The 16,977-nt window shown below is 37.8% G+C and overlaps 1 protein-coding gene across 1 annotated transcript in view; it reads left to right on the plus strand.

Moving 5' to 3' along the window:
• Nucleotides 1-622: 622 nt before the first annotated feature.
• Nucleotides 623-16,977, plus strand: part of CRBN (cereblon) — a gene marked incomplete at its 5' end in the record, with an annotated part of 17,204 nt that continues 849 nt past the window's right edge. Inside the window, 9 exons of the mRNA XM_010194152.1 lie at nucleotides 623-729; nucleotides 3,222-3,380; nucleotides 3,539-3,741; nucleotides 4,565-4,714; nucleotides 7,602-7,764; nucleotides 11,409-11,471; nucleotides 12,207-12,291; nucleotides 13,836-13,951; nucleotides 16,082-16,146. Of these exons, the coding sequence (XP_010192454.1) occupies nucleotides 623-729; nucleotides 3,222-3,380; nucleotides 3,539-3,741; nucleotides 4,565-4,714; nucleotides 7,602-7,764; nucleotides 11,409-11,471; nucleotides 12,207-12,291; nucleotides 13,836-13,951; nucleotides 16,082-16,146 (1,111 nt within the window). The remainder of the gene's footprint in view (nucleotides 730-3,221; nucleotides 3,381-3,538; nucleotides 3,742-4,564; nucleotides 4,715-7,601; nucleotides 7,765-11,408; nucleotides 11,472-12,206; nucleotides 12,292-13,835; nucleotides 13,952-16,081; nucleotides 16,147-16,977) is intronic.

Genomic DNA, 16,977 nt, shown 5'->3' on the forward strand with positions numbered 1-16,977 from the left:
AGGGAACCGGGCCGCGGTGCGTGGCCGGGATCGGGGGGGCAGGGGTGTTGCTTGGGAGCAGTCATGGGGCGATGTGGGGAGCGGGGCCTGGGTGAGGGAAGGCGGAGTGGGGCCAAGGAGGAGGCGGCGGTGCTGTATGGGAGGAAGGGGAGCCCAGGCGGCCTTTAGGTGGGTGGTAGGCGGTGCAGTGCAAACGTAGGCTGATGGAGCAGCAGCCTTCCTACGGCAGCTGACATCCTGGGCTGACCGGATTCGTGATTCTGCGGTGGAAGGAGAGAGACCCGGCCAGGAGCCACTGATGGGTGAAACATGCTGCCCACCAGAGTGGGCAGACGCCGGCACTCCTCTGTAAATCCAGACCTCTAAAACCAAACAAAGTCCGAGGAAAACATCTGTTGTTTTAGAAAGTCTCCACTCAACTTAAATGCTCTCTAGCGTTATTAATAAGCAGAGAAGCAAGAGGCGCAGGTGGGCAGGGCTAGAGGGCTTCCACCCACTGCCCAGACACCTGCAGTACTTGAGCTGGAGGTTGTAGAGCAGCCCGGCCTGGCTGTCCGCACACACCAGTGCAATTCCTCCTCTGGATGCCCATTGCATAATAAGGTGCCGTTTTCTGGTTTAGCATACGGTGCCTCCAGACTGACGGGTGATCATACGATTTTGGAAGCAGCTTATGCAAAACTGGAAAAAGCATTATTTCAGAATAAGCATGCAAAGGGGAACATGGCAGTAAGTCTTGCCAGTAACTAATGTAATTTACCATAGCAGGAGATTCTATGAGCATTTTATGCCTGTATATTTAAAATAAGGTACAAATATTTCCTGAATATTTTAGGGAATATAGCCTTAATATTTCCTACTCTGCTTCTGTTTTTTTTTTTAAATGAGGTTCGTAGTTCCTCATCTCTGCACAAAGGTGTTGAGTAGATTTGATAGCGTTAGTGGGCCAGGATAAGCATCTGGGAGCGCCTAACCTGCCATGAGGGAAATGTGAGGCTCGTCTTGCAGAGTGCCTTTGGCACTTGCCTTTCCCTTATTTCTATGTACTGGAGACCTCGCTAATCTTGAAATTTAAAAAACAAATAAACAAACAGCAAAAAGTATGTATTGTCAAGGGTGTAAAAGATGCAGTTTCTTTTGCCTTCCGTCTCCTGTTTCTGTAGTGTGATCGAGGAGAGTGAAGACGACGGTGTTTTTTTGATATTCAGATGGTGCTGCTGCAGTAAAATGAGTCATCGTTCCTCTCTGCCGCCACACAGCAGCTAGTGTGCGTTTTTGGCAAGAACGAGTAAAAGTTTGCAGGGCACAGTTCTTTCTAATCAACTGCTGTTAATTCCTTTTGTGTTCAGAAAAAACGAGTGAAGCAGCCTCTCTCTAAAAGGCTGTTAAAACTGCTAGTGATTGCTGCAACGTGATAAGAGTGCATGCAAACCAGAATATAATTTTTAATGAAGTTAGCTTTCTTCCCCCAACCTGCACTGCTGCCCCAGAACCAGGCAAAAACTTCCTACTCTCTCCCTCCACCAAGCTAAGCAAAGTGCTGGCTGTTTTCTGCAACTTAAGCGTTTTGCAATCATTTATGGTTAGGGTTCCTAACTGAATATAATGGAAGAGAAATTTCATGTGGAATTTTTTTTACAGTAATTAGGAAGATGATGTCTTGCTGCTTTAAGTTTTGTAATTAGGTAAAACCTCAAAGAGAATCTACAGGCTCTTGTTGTGCTGAGTCATTTATTGTTGAGATAAATACGTTATAGGTTGGAGCCATAACATCAGCGTGTTGTGCTGTGCCTCCTACAGGGAAGATTCTGTACAGTATGCAGTATTAAAGTGAGATGAAACATAAACTAGACCATTGACTATAAACATTTTTAAAGAATACATTTAACAAATGTGCCTGAAGGCCAAAGAAGGAAAGAAAAGGTTCTTCAAAACCAGCTTATAATGTCTTCTTTATTGTTCTCTTGTCCTCCCACTCTCAGAAATAGTAAGATCTCAGTGCAAGTGGGCAGTGGTGCTCTCATTTCTGAAGGAAAACTTCTTCCTTCTGGAGCATCTTTTGTTTGTAAGTTTTGCCTATAATACCTTTCAGATAAAATAATCACCTTTTAAATTCTCAGCTCTGGAGTATTTCTTGAGATACGAATTGCAAAGGCAGGCAACTAGACTATTATAAAGATAATACTAGATAAACTGGACTGTTGTAAAGATCTTTTTCTGTCTGTAATGTAGTAGCTTTCAAGATCTAAATGATGTTTTTCAGCACTATTGGGATTATCCATTACCCAGCAGCTGTTGGTGTAAGAATCCTGCAGATTTGGTTTGCAGAGTTTCAGATACAGCATGGTATATGAATACTGTTTGTGTTAAATGCTGTGATCAAGTAGTACAGTTACAAATTTGTGCTAATTGCATTGCATTTGTTTTCGGTGAATATTTTGTGTGCTAATGCTCAGAACAGGCAGTGAAACCAGCATTTTAGAGAAAGGTATATTTCTTATTATCATCACTCTTAATTTTAAAATAGCTATACAGATTTTATATGGATAAATGCACTTTTTATGTTTCCAAAATAAAACATAATTTAGCTGTCCTCTTGCTTGAAAATAATTCAAGGATTGACACCTGGAACTGAGAAATGGGAAGAAAGTAGTAATTTTTAAATACTATTTTGTACCTGAAATCCTTTGCAGTCATATTATTTTCTTCCTTAGTAGTTGCCTTTGCTGGGTCTGTGTGTGTGTGTTTGGTGTACAGACGGGAGAGGCTGACAGCAGTGCAGTTGTCTACCATAGCAGCAGGGGTCTTTGCGTGACTATAGAGCTTCAAATTACTTTTAACTTGCTTGCTTTATGTATGCAATTATATTGTTCAGGATTGTACTACTTTAAATGCTGCAATTCAGCATCCTACAAGAAATTAAGTTATCTGGCATCTCAGTGTACAGGCAGAAAACATTCGGAATTGAGATGAGGAAACACTACTAGAGTGAAAATCCGAGCTGACAGAATTTACTTGTTATTTCCTTCCATGAAAAGTTGTTCTTTGGCTTTTCAAAAATAAATTGCTAGCTTTTGGCCCTTTCTATAGAACGGTGATTTTGCTGTAACAGCAAGAAAATTATTTTTCACAAATACGGAAAGTGTATTTCACGTGAAAGGCTGTGGCCTGGGTATATTGAATGCATTTCTGCGATTCTCTGATGTTTATCACTGTCTTAGGTGTTGCTGATTGATTTCTCCACAATACTTTGTATGTGCTTTTTAGCAGAGAGCGAGGAAGAGGATGACAATGAAATGGAAGTTGAAGATCAAGATAGTAAAGAAGCTGAAAAGCCAAATGTCATTAATTTTGATACCAGCTTGCCAACATCACATGTGGTATGTGCATTATGTATCATCCATTCAATGTGTCTTGAGATTTTGGGGTTTTTTTGTGTAGTTCTATTGTAATATCCTTAAGCCAAAGATGTAATTTTTAATTTATTCTTGTAAATCACCAAAACATCTACTGTCATTTCCTTGATTACTGTTTTCAGTATTTAGGTTCTGATATGGAAGAGTTTCATGGAAGAACGGTGCATGATGATGACAGCTGTCAGGTGATTCCAGTGTTGCCCCATGTGATGGTGATGTTGATTCCTGGACAGACGTTGCCTCTTCAGCTTTTTCACCCTCAAGAGGTTAGCATGGTGCGGAATTTAATTCAGAAAGACAGAACGTTTGCTGTTCTTGCATACAGGTAAAATACACGAGTGGGCTTACTGATGGTATGCAGCATGTATTTTTTAGCACAATTTCTTTGGCTACTAAATCAAAGCATCAGTTCTGTGGTGAATACCATAAGTTCTGGTTTGAAATTCTTCGACAAAAATTATCTTCCAGTATATAATGAGAAGGTTTTCGTGTTATATTGGGTAGCTGCATGACAGTGTCACATGTTTGCATAGACAAGTGGTAAGCGTTGATCTGCTTTCCTTGTTTGAGCAGCCTCTTGATTTCAGTAACTGTTAGAATGCACTGCTCCATCTTGCTTAAAGAATAAGCCTTGATCTGAAATATAAAAAACAGATTCTTGCTTTGAGAACCTTTTCGTTGTTTTGTGTATAAATTATCAAGCACAGAGAGATGTTTCTCAATAGAGTTGAAAGACAGGAGGTTATAGAAAAACAGAAAAGATAAAGGCTAATCTGTGCCAAAAGAAGCTGGCAATATTCCTTTCTTCCTAATTATTATTCCTTCCCCCTAATTATGTAGGAGGTGGGAACAGCTCTTTTTAGATAGTCAGTGTAAAGAATTTTCACATGCAGATACATTAGTGATCCTTGCGTTCCCAGAATTTGACCTCTAGGTCCTAAAATACTGCCCCCCCAACCTAGCAAAACATTAGAAGTTGCTTTTAAAATGGAAAAATAATGATTGCGGTTAGTTTAAGGTATTTTACGAGTTGTACTGCTTTGATAAGATTAATTGTGGACAGTCAGTGCAGATAGACTAACTCATGAAATCTGAATGAACAATGCTGTTTGGAGGGGAGGTAACCTTTTTAATCTTGTTACTTTTAGTAATGTACGTGAAAGGGAAGCACATTTTGGAACAACAGCAGAAATATATGCCTACAGAGAAGAGCAGGAATATGGAATTGAAACGGTCAAAGTGAAAGCAATAGGAAGACAGAGGTTCAAGGTGCTTGAAATAAGAACCCAGTCAGATGGGTAAGAAAATGACGTCTTTAACTTTACATACTGCAAATCTTGTTTCACCAAAACATTTACATTTTACTACAGGTGCATCTGCCCTTTCGGTCACACAGTTGGCTAATTAGCATAGATAGTAATTGAATGCCTAATCAGGAGCTTCTCTGGCTATTAAGGACTTTGACATTTCCTATTCTAAGACTCATGCTCTAGTCATTACTAACTTTGCAATAAGATTTTGTAAAGAATAACTACCTGTAGTGTGATTTGATGTGTGTGAGAAAATATCTGTCACTGAAAATTAAGTCAGGAAAAAGATGTTGATTTACCTGTGTTATAAGTTTTAAAGCTTTATTTCAAAATCTTTCACATTCCTGTTTCAAACGAGATGGGAAATGAGAGGATACAATACCAGGTGTGTGCCTTCTGTTGTCTTGTGGAAGGCCTCCCTGATAGCCAACAGATTCCATTCCTTTGAAAGACTGTACCTTTCATTTTCTGAAAGGAGACCTTTCTGTAGACGGTCTGCACTGGATGTGCTCCCCTTCATAACTTTATGTGCGATTGCAGCTCTGAACTGCTGCAGGCAAGGGTCTGACACGACAGCTAATAACAATATGCTTGTCTATTTTGGTACTTTGAGTGAACTTTAACTACTGAGCCTCAACAGCATGCAGAAGGAGTCGGCTGCGTGATTCAGGTCAGGAGAGGACACTGACTGTGCTCAGAGGGGTGGTGGTTTTTCATGAGAAGCTGCCCATGAGAGGGGAGGACTGGAGTCTGGTAATAATAATGGAGAAACAAGTCACTTCTCTTGTTCGTTTTTCCCTTTGTAGAACAAAAGCACAATGACATTTCTGGATAAATATTTGGCAATGGAAATAGCTTCTGGAATTTTGCTAATTACAAGCAGACCATCATTTTCAGTTTCTCAAATGCTAAAGCTTGTTTATTTTAACCATTGCCACAATTTAGGATGTCCTTACTTTCAGCAAATCTTACCTTTTCCTTTCTGGCCATTCACTGATACTTCACTGGTAGAAATGTGTTTCTCCTGTTAGTGGTTGACAGTTCTTTTCATGTGCTTGTCAAACCCACTCAGATCAGCTTTGATAGTATTCTCTTCTGTATTTTAATCCTGTTCTTTTCCATCTTCCAATGTGATACCTGTGATATTTAAAGGCTCCTCTTCTAGCCAGTTTTATCATTATGTAATTAATGCCTTTATCCATTTATAAGTGACTAAGACCCTTAACGCTTAGTTAAGAGTGTGCTGAGTCTTCTGTGATTTTCCAGATTTTCTTGACATCACGCTCTGCACCATGCATTGCATCGTGAGCCTCTGGCAGCGTCACTGTCCAGAGATACAGGCTCCAGACATTGATCCTGTGAGCATGTGACAATTCTTAGCACAGTTGCTAGAGGCTTTTAAAATCTTTTCTGCAAGGTATCTTACTCTAAATCTGTAATATAATCTAAAGCTAATGGAGTATTCTTCTATTGTTCAGTATTGTTCTATAGAAAGAGGCCTAGGAACAGTCTGAGCTCAGCATTTTTGTATGCCTTTAAAACCTGCAGTTGAAGACATTAAGAATACGTGTGCTTCTTGCTGTTTCTCACTATCTAGCATTTGGTTTCAAATAATATTCCAAATTTTACTGCTTAGAAAAACCATTGCTTGAACACAAGATGGCAGTACTTGGACAACTGCAGTAACAACGGCACTGTTACTGAGAATTCAGTCTCCAGAAGCAGTTAAGGTGTACAGTGATTCTGTTGTGCTGTTAAAAGTATTTTATGATGATGATTTTATATCTGCTGACTAGCAGAGATCACTTTTACACGGCACGTTCACAAGATTCTTTCATAAATAGGAATTTTTAAATGTGTGAAGTAAAGTGTTGGCGTTTCTGATTACTTTGTGCTTATGGCAAAACATCATTTCGTAATTTGTAGTCAGTTAACAGAGTAGTGTTGTCCCTGGAAGTAAAATTGGAAATTTGTAATGACATCCATCAGGATTTCTGATGCATAATACTATTAAAATGTGACGTCCTTCCTGCCTAGACAGTATTCTTAGTAGCCACATAACTGTTGCTGAGCTCTTTGTGGAATAGGTGACCTGGTTGATGCTAGGATATTAAAAGATGATCAGAGTCTGTATCCTATTTCTGCTGATTTTGAACTCTAAGCACATAAGCTTTTGTGGTTTGAAGATTGCAAACTGCATTTCAGCTAAACTTCCTTTCTGAGGGTTTGATATGTAGTAGCTGACTGTTAGTTTATGCCAAAAGTAACTTGAGGAGACAAAAATCTAAAAATACAATGCTGAGATGGTGGAATACTCTGCTGTGTTGTCAGTGCCAGTCTGTCTTTAATTTTGTCCACCACAATCTTAACAGATACCTAGTGCTCTAAAATACAAAGACAGCCCGTTGTATCCCATGGAAAACTGTAGCTGACTGTGAGGGGGAGGAAACCAGCAAGGAAACTTTTGCAGAAAAGGTTAAAGCAGTGATCTCTGTAAAGTTCTGTGCAAAAAATATTTGGAAGACAGTTAATTCTAGTTTTAAAGGAAAAGGAAAAATAGAGTTTGCTTCTGTCTTCAGTTTAGATGTACCAAAGTCCAGTCAGCACAGTGGCTTTCATAATTTACCCAAGGGCGTGAGATAGTCTGTGTTCTAGAGTAGTATGTGTTCGGTTTGCTACAGATACGCTCTGTGTTCCCTAAGGTAATTGGACTGACATTAGTACAACTTTAAAAATCTGATTAAATGAATTGCTGCTTAAATTCTATAGTACTATGTACTGATTAATCTATTATGGTTTTTTAAGCAGTAAAATCCATTTAAAAAAAAATCTTATGTATGTTTGTATGTCTCACCTTTTCTTTTTCTTTTATCAGAATCCAGCAGGCTAAAGTACAAATCCTTCCTGAGCGAGTGCTGCCTTCAACAATGTCAGCAGTGCAGCTGCAGTCTCTCAGCCGATGCCATGTATTTCCTTCTTCGAAACCCACAGCGTGGCAGGACCAAGCTATACATCAGTGGTGGCAGAAATATCAAAAGGTTAGAAGCTAGCTGTGGGATTTGTTTTTAAAATTTTGATGGTATTTTTAAAATCAGTATAAAATTCCATCTGTTCATCTTTAGAGGAGGATACGCAACTGGGATGCTGGATGCAACCTCCTCCTTTTGTCACGTATTTTGTGATTTATTTTTTTACCTGCTATGAACAGTGGGAAAGTGCATTATTTGTATTACGAGTTGTGTTTGGTTTTAATCACAGTATTATTAGATTAATATTATGGTTTATGATAGAATATGATTATTATGAATTAATACAGTTCATATAAGATTGCCGTTATTTTTTTTTACATAATGAAAACACCTCAGAGAGAGTGCTGGTTGGTAAAGCTTGTAGATGATGAAGTGTTGGAAGGGGAAAACCAGTACATTTATAGGATTTTATCTGTAGGCAGGTCAAAGCAGCATCTTAAATTTTACCAATACTGCTTTGACAATAAAAATATTGGCAATCAGTGTTGACAGTGCCAGTGCTTTGTACTTCAGTTAGTGGCTTGGTTTTGAAAGTAAGGAGGCTTTTGTACCTGTTTCTTAGTAGCTTTGATTCATCTAGAAGAGATTTTTAGCAGAGGTGGTTTAAAGGTGACTCCCAAATTTCAGTGATGAAATGGAAGACTTAGTTTGGAATGACAATTATGTTTGTTGGTTGTGCTTTAAAACCTCCATTAGTTAGAGGATTAACTTCTGTACCTGCAGTTACTTGCTTACAGAAAATGTGGATCTGCTTTTTTAATAAGTATGCAGACTTAAAGCTTGTTCAGAGAGCTTCCAGAATTTTATTTACTTGACTCTGATTTTAAAATTAAATAAAAGGCAAAACACCCACCCAAAGGAACCAAACAAAACTGACCAAAAAAAGCCCTACAACAAACCACAACAAAAATCCCCAAACAACAACAGAGGGGAAATAATCGTTATCAAGATGTTGGTATTGTCATCAGAGAATTAGCTTCTCCTTTTACTTTACTGGCACAAATTCTGTCTTTGCTTGTTTACACTGGCTTTGCATCACTGCAGCTGTGACAGTACTTGGAATCAGGGGGGAATTCACACTCAGATTATAGGGCAGAGTTTTTGAGTGCTAAGCGGCTGATGTCTGCCCTGAGCTACAAACTTCAGCATTGCTCAGGGGAATAATAAGGTGTGATTTGTGCTAGGGACAGCTGTGCTGTTTGAAAGGTGCTAAAAGATGCATTTATACAAGTGAATGTGCACTTTTACCACTATAGAACGTTTTCCTTTAGGAGTCTGAAATAAAATGTACTCTCAAAAGGATAATTTTGCTGGGTTAAATTATGTCTCCATAATGAGCACCAAGCTAGCGTATCGTGCTAGCATAGTGATGCCAGCAAAAGCCTCTCAAGAGTAAACCTAGCTCATTCTCGGTACCAGTGCAGGCTTTTCAGAGACCAGACAAATACGAACAGTAGGGTTAATGGGACAAGAGTTAGCTCTGAGGTCAGTAGGATGGGATATGGTGAAACAGGGCAACCCGACACTTTCGGAAAAAACCTACCAAACAAAAAAGCAAATTGTGGCTTATTTTTATATATATTTATTATTTAACCCATTAGTCTTAAACCCCATTTCAGTCCGTGGCATATTCAGTCTTATGTATTAGTGGAGATCTTTGGAACTATCTCCAGAAATTAATATAGGATCCTAGTAACTCTCCTCATTGTCAGATGCATTTAAGGTTTGGATTTGTTTGGTTTTTTTTCCCCCTTCAATAGTTTTGAACTCTGTACCCCAAAAAAGAAACAAACAAAACCGTGTGAATAACAAAGAGCTATTGATACCTCTGAGTTCTTGAAGAAGTTCATCTATGAGTTAAGCAGCCCAGAAACACTGTTTTGGGTGGGTGAGTGGATGGAAATCCCGTTCCGAGTCTGATCCTGTCAGATGACAGCTGAAATGCAGTGCACCCGCTGTAAGAAGGACATCTTTTGGGGACTGAGATGCAGAGGAGCATTGCCCTGTTGTCCTCTCGCACTACTCATGTCAGTAGAACTGTGGCTGTTTCCAGTCTAACAGGCTGTACCTCTGCATGTTTACTAATATAATGAGAAACATCAGAAAATGAAAGTTGCATTTTAAGAACGGTGTTTGCTCCGTACAAGAGTGGACCGTGTGTCAGCTGTTACAGAAGATACACTGCTCATTAAAACAGTAACTTGAGTTTTGGTGTTCCTGAATTTTTTCTTCAAAGTACCATTTCTTTGCTCTGGTTTTTAGTCTCGATAGCCTGATTTTTCTCATTTGTAAAATGAGGATAGTTGCCCTAAAAGGGAAGATTAAAATTTAGTTTGTAAGTATTTACAGTACAATTTGAGATCCTCTTTTGGAAAGCAATGTGGTTATGTACTATACTGCTATTTAGATTTTTGTTAACCTAAACCTCTAAATTTCAGTGTTCTTAAGTCACTGAAGAGATTTGGTTAACTAAGCAAATAACCTTACACTGCTGGAAATATGGTGCTTAAAGAATGGAGATATAATTTAGGGTTTCTTGTTCACGGGATACGTGCAAACTACACTCAAGCTGAAGATTTTTGTAGAGATTATATTAGTGGGCACTTGTACTTTGTTCCTTCAGATTTGTAGATATATTTTCATACACAATTGAAGTGAACTTGTTAGTTAAGTTCACAGTGAAGTGTGATACAGTAGCATGGCCCACTCCTATGAGTAAAATTTTTATTTTGAAAGAATACCTTTCAATAAAAATTAGTTATGAGACCTTCAGGGATTTGTTTTCCCTGTTTGTTTTCCTCCTCCACATTGTTTCTTACTGTGTGCTCCATTTGGGTCTGAATTTTTCTTCATAGGATGTTGTTAAAAGGATATTGTACGATATTTTGTTCACTGTCTTTGGATAGTTGTAATAAAACTGTTTAATAGCTTTTCAGTAGGCTGGCATGTGATTTCCATTAAAAATAGGTACCAGAATGAGAGTGAGTAGCAGCATGCCATTAAACACAAAGACTGCCCAAGTTTTCTTAGTCAGTAATTGTTCTGCTGTGAGAAAGCACCTTCTGGAGCTCCTAATTTGCGTGTTGGTATTTTTAGTTATGTTTTTAACAGATTAATTTTCCATTTAAAAAATATCATATATCCTTTGAATTTATGTATGTCAGCTTGAAATACCTGATATGGCCCATTAGTCTCCTTGTTTCATTTTATTTACGTATCCATTTGACTATATGGATATGAATATTTTAATCACCTCACACAGTGGTTTGCTGTGGTTGCTGAAGTAGCAGCAATAGATGGTGGAGACTGAGGAGCAGAAGCACTAACTAACAGTACTTAAATTTTTGGAACTGTCTGAATTCAGATAGATGCTTTTTCGAAATCCATAATTTCTTATTGCTTGAGAAATACTTTTAATACAGAAACAGGTTTTCTGAGAAAATCCATATATTGTCTATCTTGTCCAGAAGTCTTAGCTCTCAATGCATTTGAGAAGTGGTTTGGAAGCTTCACGTTGAATTGCTGGTCCTGAAGGTGATAATTTGTTGTATCTTTAAATAATCAGATATCTCTTCTGTTTTATTTGTTTGAACAAGAACTGTCCCTAAAACCTGCTAATGTTAAAGAGTAAATATTTGTGGTTTTGGTTTTAGAGGAAGTTCCACTGTGCAAGTTTGACTTCTTGGCCTCCCTGGCTCTACTCCCTATATGATGCTGTAAGTTCACCCTATGTATTACCAAATAAACTACAGTTATTCTTGTATGTTTTAATTCCTAATTACTGGATAATGTAAAAGCTTTGATTTTGTTGGCTCCTAAGGTACCCTTTAAAGAAGGGTGTAGTTTGCAGTTAACTGTTAAAAGAGCAGGAAGGCTTCCCTGTTGTAGTTGTTCCCTTGTGTCTGGGGTGGATAGCAGAGGTTCGGGTTCTTGCTGTTTTCTTGGAGCAAAAACTAGATCCTCTGTCGTGCACACTCCAGGTAAATGTCCTGTCCATCAGGGCACTGGACAGTCTTAGGTGTGTCCTTCCTGTTGGAGTTGGTTTGCTCTTTAAGAAGTACATAGTTCTTTATATACATATATAAGTATGTTATACACATATATACATATATTAGTACATAAAGTACTGGGTGTAAGAGCGGCTGAAGTAGGGAAGAGGTCAGCCCTCATCTTGTTTTTGCAGGTCTAGAATTTGATAAGGTTGTCTCCTTATCTCAGATAAGAGTTATAACCACCTTGGGCCATTGGTTCATTTTGGCCCCCTTCCCAACCCTATTTTGCGCTTAGTTTAAAATATGTAGATACAGAATGAGTCTGTGATTATTGTAAGTCTTAAAAACTAATGTCCACTTAGGGAAAATAGCTTACTCTACGTTTTGCTTCCTTTTTTTTTTTTCCTAAGAAAACAGAAATACCTATGTATTTAAATTAGGCTTTTCTTCTAACAAAAGGAAACCTTGATGGAAAGAGTCAAGAGGCAGCTACATGAATGGGACGAAAATCTTAAAGATGAATCTCTTCCAACAAACCCTATAGGTATGATGAACTCATATGAACTCATTTTTTTTTGGTTTTAAGTTTCCTAAGAAAACAAAACTTAGATAATTCCCTGTTATTGGCACTCCATCCCTCACTTCCCATTTCCAGTAAAATTTGATGATTGACTTTGACAAAAGGGTGATAGAGCTTTTGAGGACATAAACATCCTCCAATGATGTGAACACATGTTCAGTAAAAGAAACAGAATTCCGTTGTGCTCTGTGACAGGAGGAATGCAATCTAAATGTTTGTAAGAAAACAAGAGCCAAAAGCATATTAGATTTTTAAAAATTATGTAAGTGTTAGTATATATAATCTTTTTGTTCTTCTTACTACCTCTTATCAGACATGAGAGAAAATAGCACCAATAACCTAATGGCAAAAAGTTGGGGTCAGATTTCATGCCTTAGCAGGCATTGGGGTGACGCCGCAGTGAACAAAGTCTCTTTTCTCTGCAGGTTTTAGGATCTAATAAGATGAAAATTAAACTTTCTTTCCTGTGTAGACTCTCAAATGCCTAATAACGGGGGAATTCAAACTACAGCCTTCAATTAAAGTCAGTTAAGCACCGAATACAGGACTGGGCTCAATAGTTTGGATGTACATGGGACTTTAATTTCTGATGTACCTAAAGTAGTGATTGAAAGTACTTCCCATCTGCTTTGCCCAGAGTGCTGCTTAGAGGAAAGCATGTGAAATAATCAGAAACCAGACAAAAAATGCAGTATTTTTTGGCACTTCTCTCATGATTCAAAGCACACTGTTATGCTGATTTAAATTTTCAGCTTTTGAATTCCTGTACGGGTTGTGAGGAATGGGATGATTCCCAGCTTAACAAGCTTTTTGTTAGCTAAATGAAAGAATGACTGCCCACTACTCTTTGTGCTTGTGCCTTTTACAATTTAAAAAAAAGGTCTTCTCGACTGAATATTTTTGAATCTAATTTTGGTCTACATTTAAATGTGGAAAAACCTTCCAAAACCTTCAGGAGGGAATGAATACAGAGTAATACAGAGTATGGCTTTTTCCATCTCACAATATAATAGTAAAGAATAATTTCTCAGTACTAACGTGAGTAATATGACTTGGTTGTGATTTACGAAGGACATGTATGTTTGGAGGGTTTTTTCCCTTTAAATTTTTCCTTTTCTTGTAAAAGCATGTCTTTTTGAAAAAAAAAAAAGGAGGAAGTTGCAAGCCTAAAAATAACTGCTGGTGGTTGGAAGACTCAGTAACTAATTGTGCAAGTGGAGGTGTGTTTCAGACTGTGTTCTTCAAGCATCTGTTCTGCTTTTAGACTACATTACCTTACCAGTGTTGTACAGTCTCCATCACTGGTGATCTTTGAGTGTGGATTAGACGGGAATCGTAGAAGAGTTTTTATGTGTACATGGTCCAGCCTTAGGGCAGAAGGATGTACCAAAATGACCTCTAAGATGCTATTATAAACCTAGGATTTAACACTTTCTCTGTAAGAGTAGAAGTATTAGGTTTTATTTCTCTTTGAAATTCTAACAGGCCCGGTACTTTCTCATTTCTAGATTTTTCTTACAGAGTTGCTGCTTGCCTGCCAATTGATGACGCGTTGCGTATACAGTTGCTTAAAATAGGTAGTGCTGTTCAGCGACTCCGATGTGAATTAGATATTATGAACAAAGTGAGTAATTTTCTTTACATGGCATTAAATTGTTCTAATGAAAAAATGGAAGTGACTGTTTATAACAAAAATGTATTAAATAGCCAAATAATACTTCTAGAGAGTGAATTTGGGTGTTCTTTTATTTCTTCCTTCCCCTCTAAAAGTTTGCTCAGGCAATAAAATGGTCTGTCTCAATACTAGACTTTATGTTTGGCAGCAAGCAAGAAACATATAATAGTATTTGCTTTTGTTAGAAATCATATTTCAACACCTCAAAGCATGTTTTAAACAAGAGTTGACGCTGTAAGTTCAGTGTTGTTCATTTCATCTTATGAACAGTATAATACACCACAGTCAAGTAGCATTGCCATGAAATCTTCTGGATTTTGTAATAACAGATAAACGTTTGTAGTACTGAGTATAAATCTAAGTATTGGACTGAAAGTTTTTTTGCAAAAGACATGTGTTAACTTGTTAGGTGATGCCTTTTGAAGATGTTCAAAAACTTGTCCTCTCTTCCCTTCTTGCCATCGCCATGGTCGGGTAACGCTGTAGATGTAGGACACTGAAGTTTTATTTTTACATAGTACATTTCTTACATAATATTAGTTATAGTATATATTATAACTGATAAACCAACTGAGTATCAATCAGCCTCATGTTGAATGCAGCTGTTCTAGGAACAGCGTTCGCAACATCCTCTCCAGCAGCAGTTCAGACTGCTGTGCTCTTTCCAGGGAGACAACACTGACAGAGCCATTGGTATTAATATAAGCTTTAACTGTAAGCTTGCTTATGTGTTTGATAGTGGTACCTGGAATATTTACTATTCAATTTTTGAATGAAGAGACAAATTAATATCTTGTTAATACATTTGTATCACAAGGAATAGCTGTATACATCCTGTTGGTCCCTCATACCTTGCTGGGTACAAGCTTGGGGGATACCAAAGTACTGTCTTGAACATTAGCATAGCGTAGCCACAGTCAGTGTTGTGTTTGCTGGATATAGAGCAGTGGAAATTTTGCCTGTTTGCCTAAAAAATACTGCCTGTTTCTGGGGAAAAGAGAATCAGGGTGTTTAATATTGTTGCTCTTCCCCAAGTTCACGCACCAAAATCTAGAAGGGAGCATTAGATTTTAATCTGTGAGTAAGGGTGATTTAAAACAGGGAGCAACAGTAGACATTAGAGTAAAGGTCCCTGGTAGGAGAGAAATGCCAAGTGAGCTCTAAGAAGAGGATTAAAAAGAACTAGTGTATGATAAATAGGGGAGGATGTGGGAATGCAGCAACAAGCCCAGAGCGTCTGAGTAGAGGAAAGGAGAGAATAAAGACTGACGTAAACCTGTGTGGTATCTCATGAGCAGAATGCAGAAGTCAGAGTTCAGGGAGACTCAGAAGCATGAGCTGTGATTTACACAAAATTTTAAAAGGAAATACTCTCACACAGGGACTTGTCCAAGTGGAGATTCTAGGCACAGCATATTGTTCCAAAATGATGAGTAATTTTTTGGGTAATTTCACATGCATTACCCTTAAAAGAAGTAGAAGTAATGCGCCTCCTGAAAATTAATAATAGTGTTCTGCTGAGCTGATTTAAATGCTTATTTTCTGGGCAATGTCAGTGATGAATTGTTTAGGTAGTTTAATCTGTTACAGTCTTTAAGAGAAAGATCAACGCATCTTACATATTTTTCTAGAGGAAATTGAAAACACTGATCTGCAGTAATCTCAAGTTTTAGAAAAACTTAATGAGTGCATTTGTACTCATCTGCCTTTTCTGTGTTATATCTTAGAAGAGCAAAGGGGTATTTTTCTAAAATAGCTTTTGAAAGACCTTAGAAGGTTGACTCTGTTATCTTTGTGTAGTCAGATCCTCTTCTGTGCGTAGAATTTTTGGGGGGAGGGAAAAAGTATATTAAAAATGTTTTAGATTAACAGTGTTTACCATAAAAAAGTTAAAATGCACAGCAATCTTTGTTTGGTCCTTTCATAGAAAGAGGAAGCATAAAAGACTGCTGCCCAGAGAAACTAAAGAACTGATACAACGTCTGTTCTCAGGGAAGGGGAGAGACATTTTTATTATTTGCCTTTGTGTTGACAAGCGTCTGGAAATGACTGCAATTACTCTTTGTTTTTCTTTTCAAGTGTACATCTCTGTGTTGTAAGCAATGCCAAGATACAGAAATAACTACCAAGAATGAAATATTCAGGTGAGTTTATTGCTCTTAATCTTTGGGAGATTCTTGATCAGAAACATTGGCACAGCAAAGCAGATTAAGCTAGCTTTTGTCTTACAACTGCTGGGTTTTCCACAACGCTAATAACATTTAAGTAAATATTTATAGGGCATTTTCTATATAAAGCAAAACAGGTTATTTGAGCTTTTTTGATAAAAACTTAGTAAATCCATACATCACCATGTATATTGTAATGAAAGTTCATGTCATGTCATCTGGTCCAGCACCTTGCCACTGAAGAATTATGTGGTGAGTTTTGAAAGAGAAAGTTTTTTACATATAAAATTTTGTATCTTATTAACTTTATGCAGAAATAAAAGAAAAAAAATTTCTCTTTCGTCCTAATTTCTATATGTCAGTAAGTGTCAACAGCAGATTAAAGTGCATTAATTGTGTGGTACAGATAGATTCCTGAGTGTTGTCATGTAAGGAAATGGCCTAATCATGTCATTAGGCCTTGTGATACCTTTTTTATTTTAAGAATTTAGGGTCTAATCCTAATAGCTGCACTGGACAGTATATTCTCGTTACATATTTGAACTATACATTACCTTCCACGTTCAACAATGTTAAGACTGTACATTTTCCAAATAATTGCTGCTTCCGGCAGTCTTGTCACTGTTTTAATCTTGAATAACTAATATCTGTCCATCACTTACAATAATGTGAAGGCTAAAAGATGTCTTGGTTCAACAAAGCAAAACTCCCCGCAGTTTATCAGTGTGGTAAGAAGCTGACGTGGTAATTAAAGCCATTTCTTACCTTCTAATCAAGAGAGAGTTTCCAGAAACCATGATTCCTGCT

Source organism: Mesitornis unicolor, unplaced genomic scaffold, assembly GCF_000695765.1.
Source record: "Mesitornis unicolor isolate BGI_N332 unplaced genomic scaffold, ASM69576v1 scaffold46491, whole genome shotgun sequence".
Lineage (NCBI taxonomy): Eukaryota > Metazoa > Chordata > Aves > Mesitornithiformes > Mesitornithidae > Mesitornis > Mesitornis unicolor.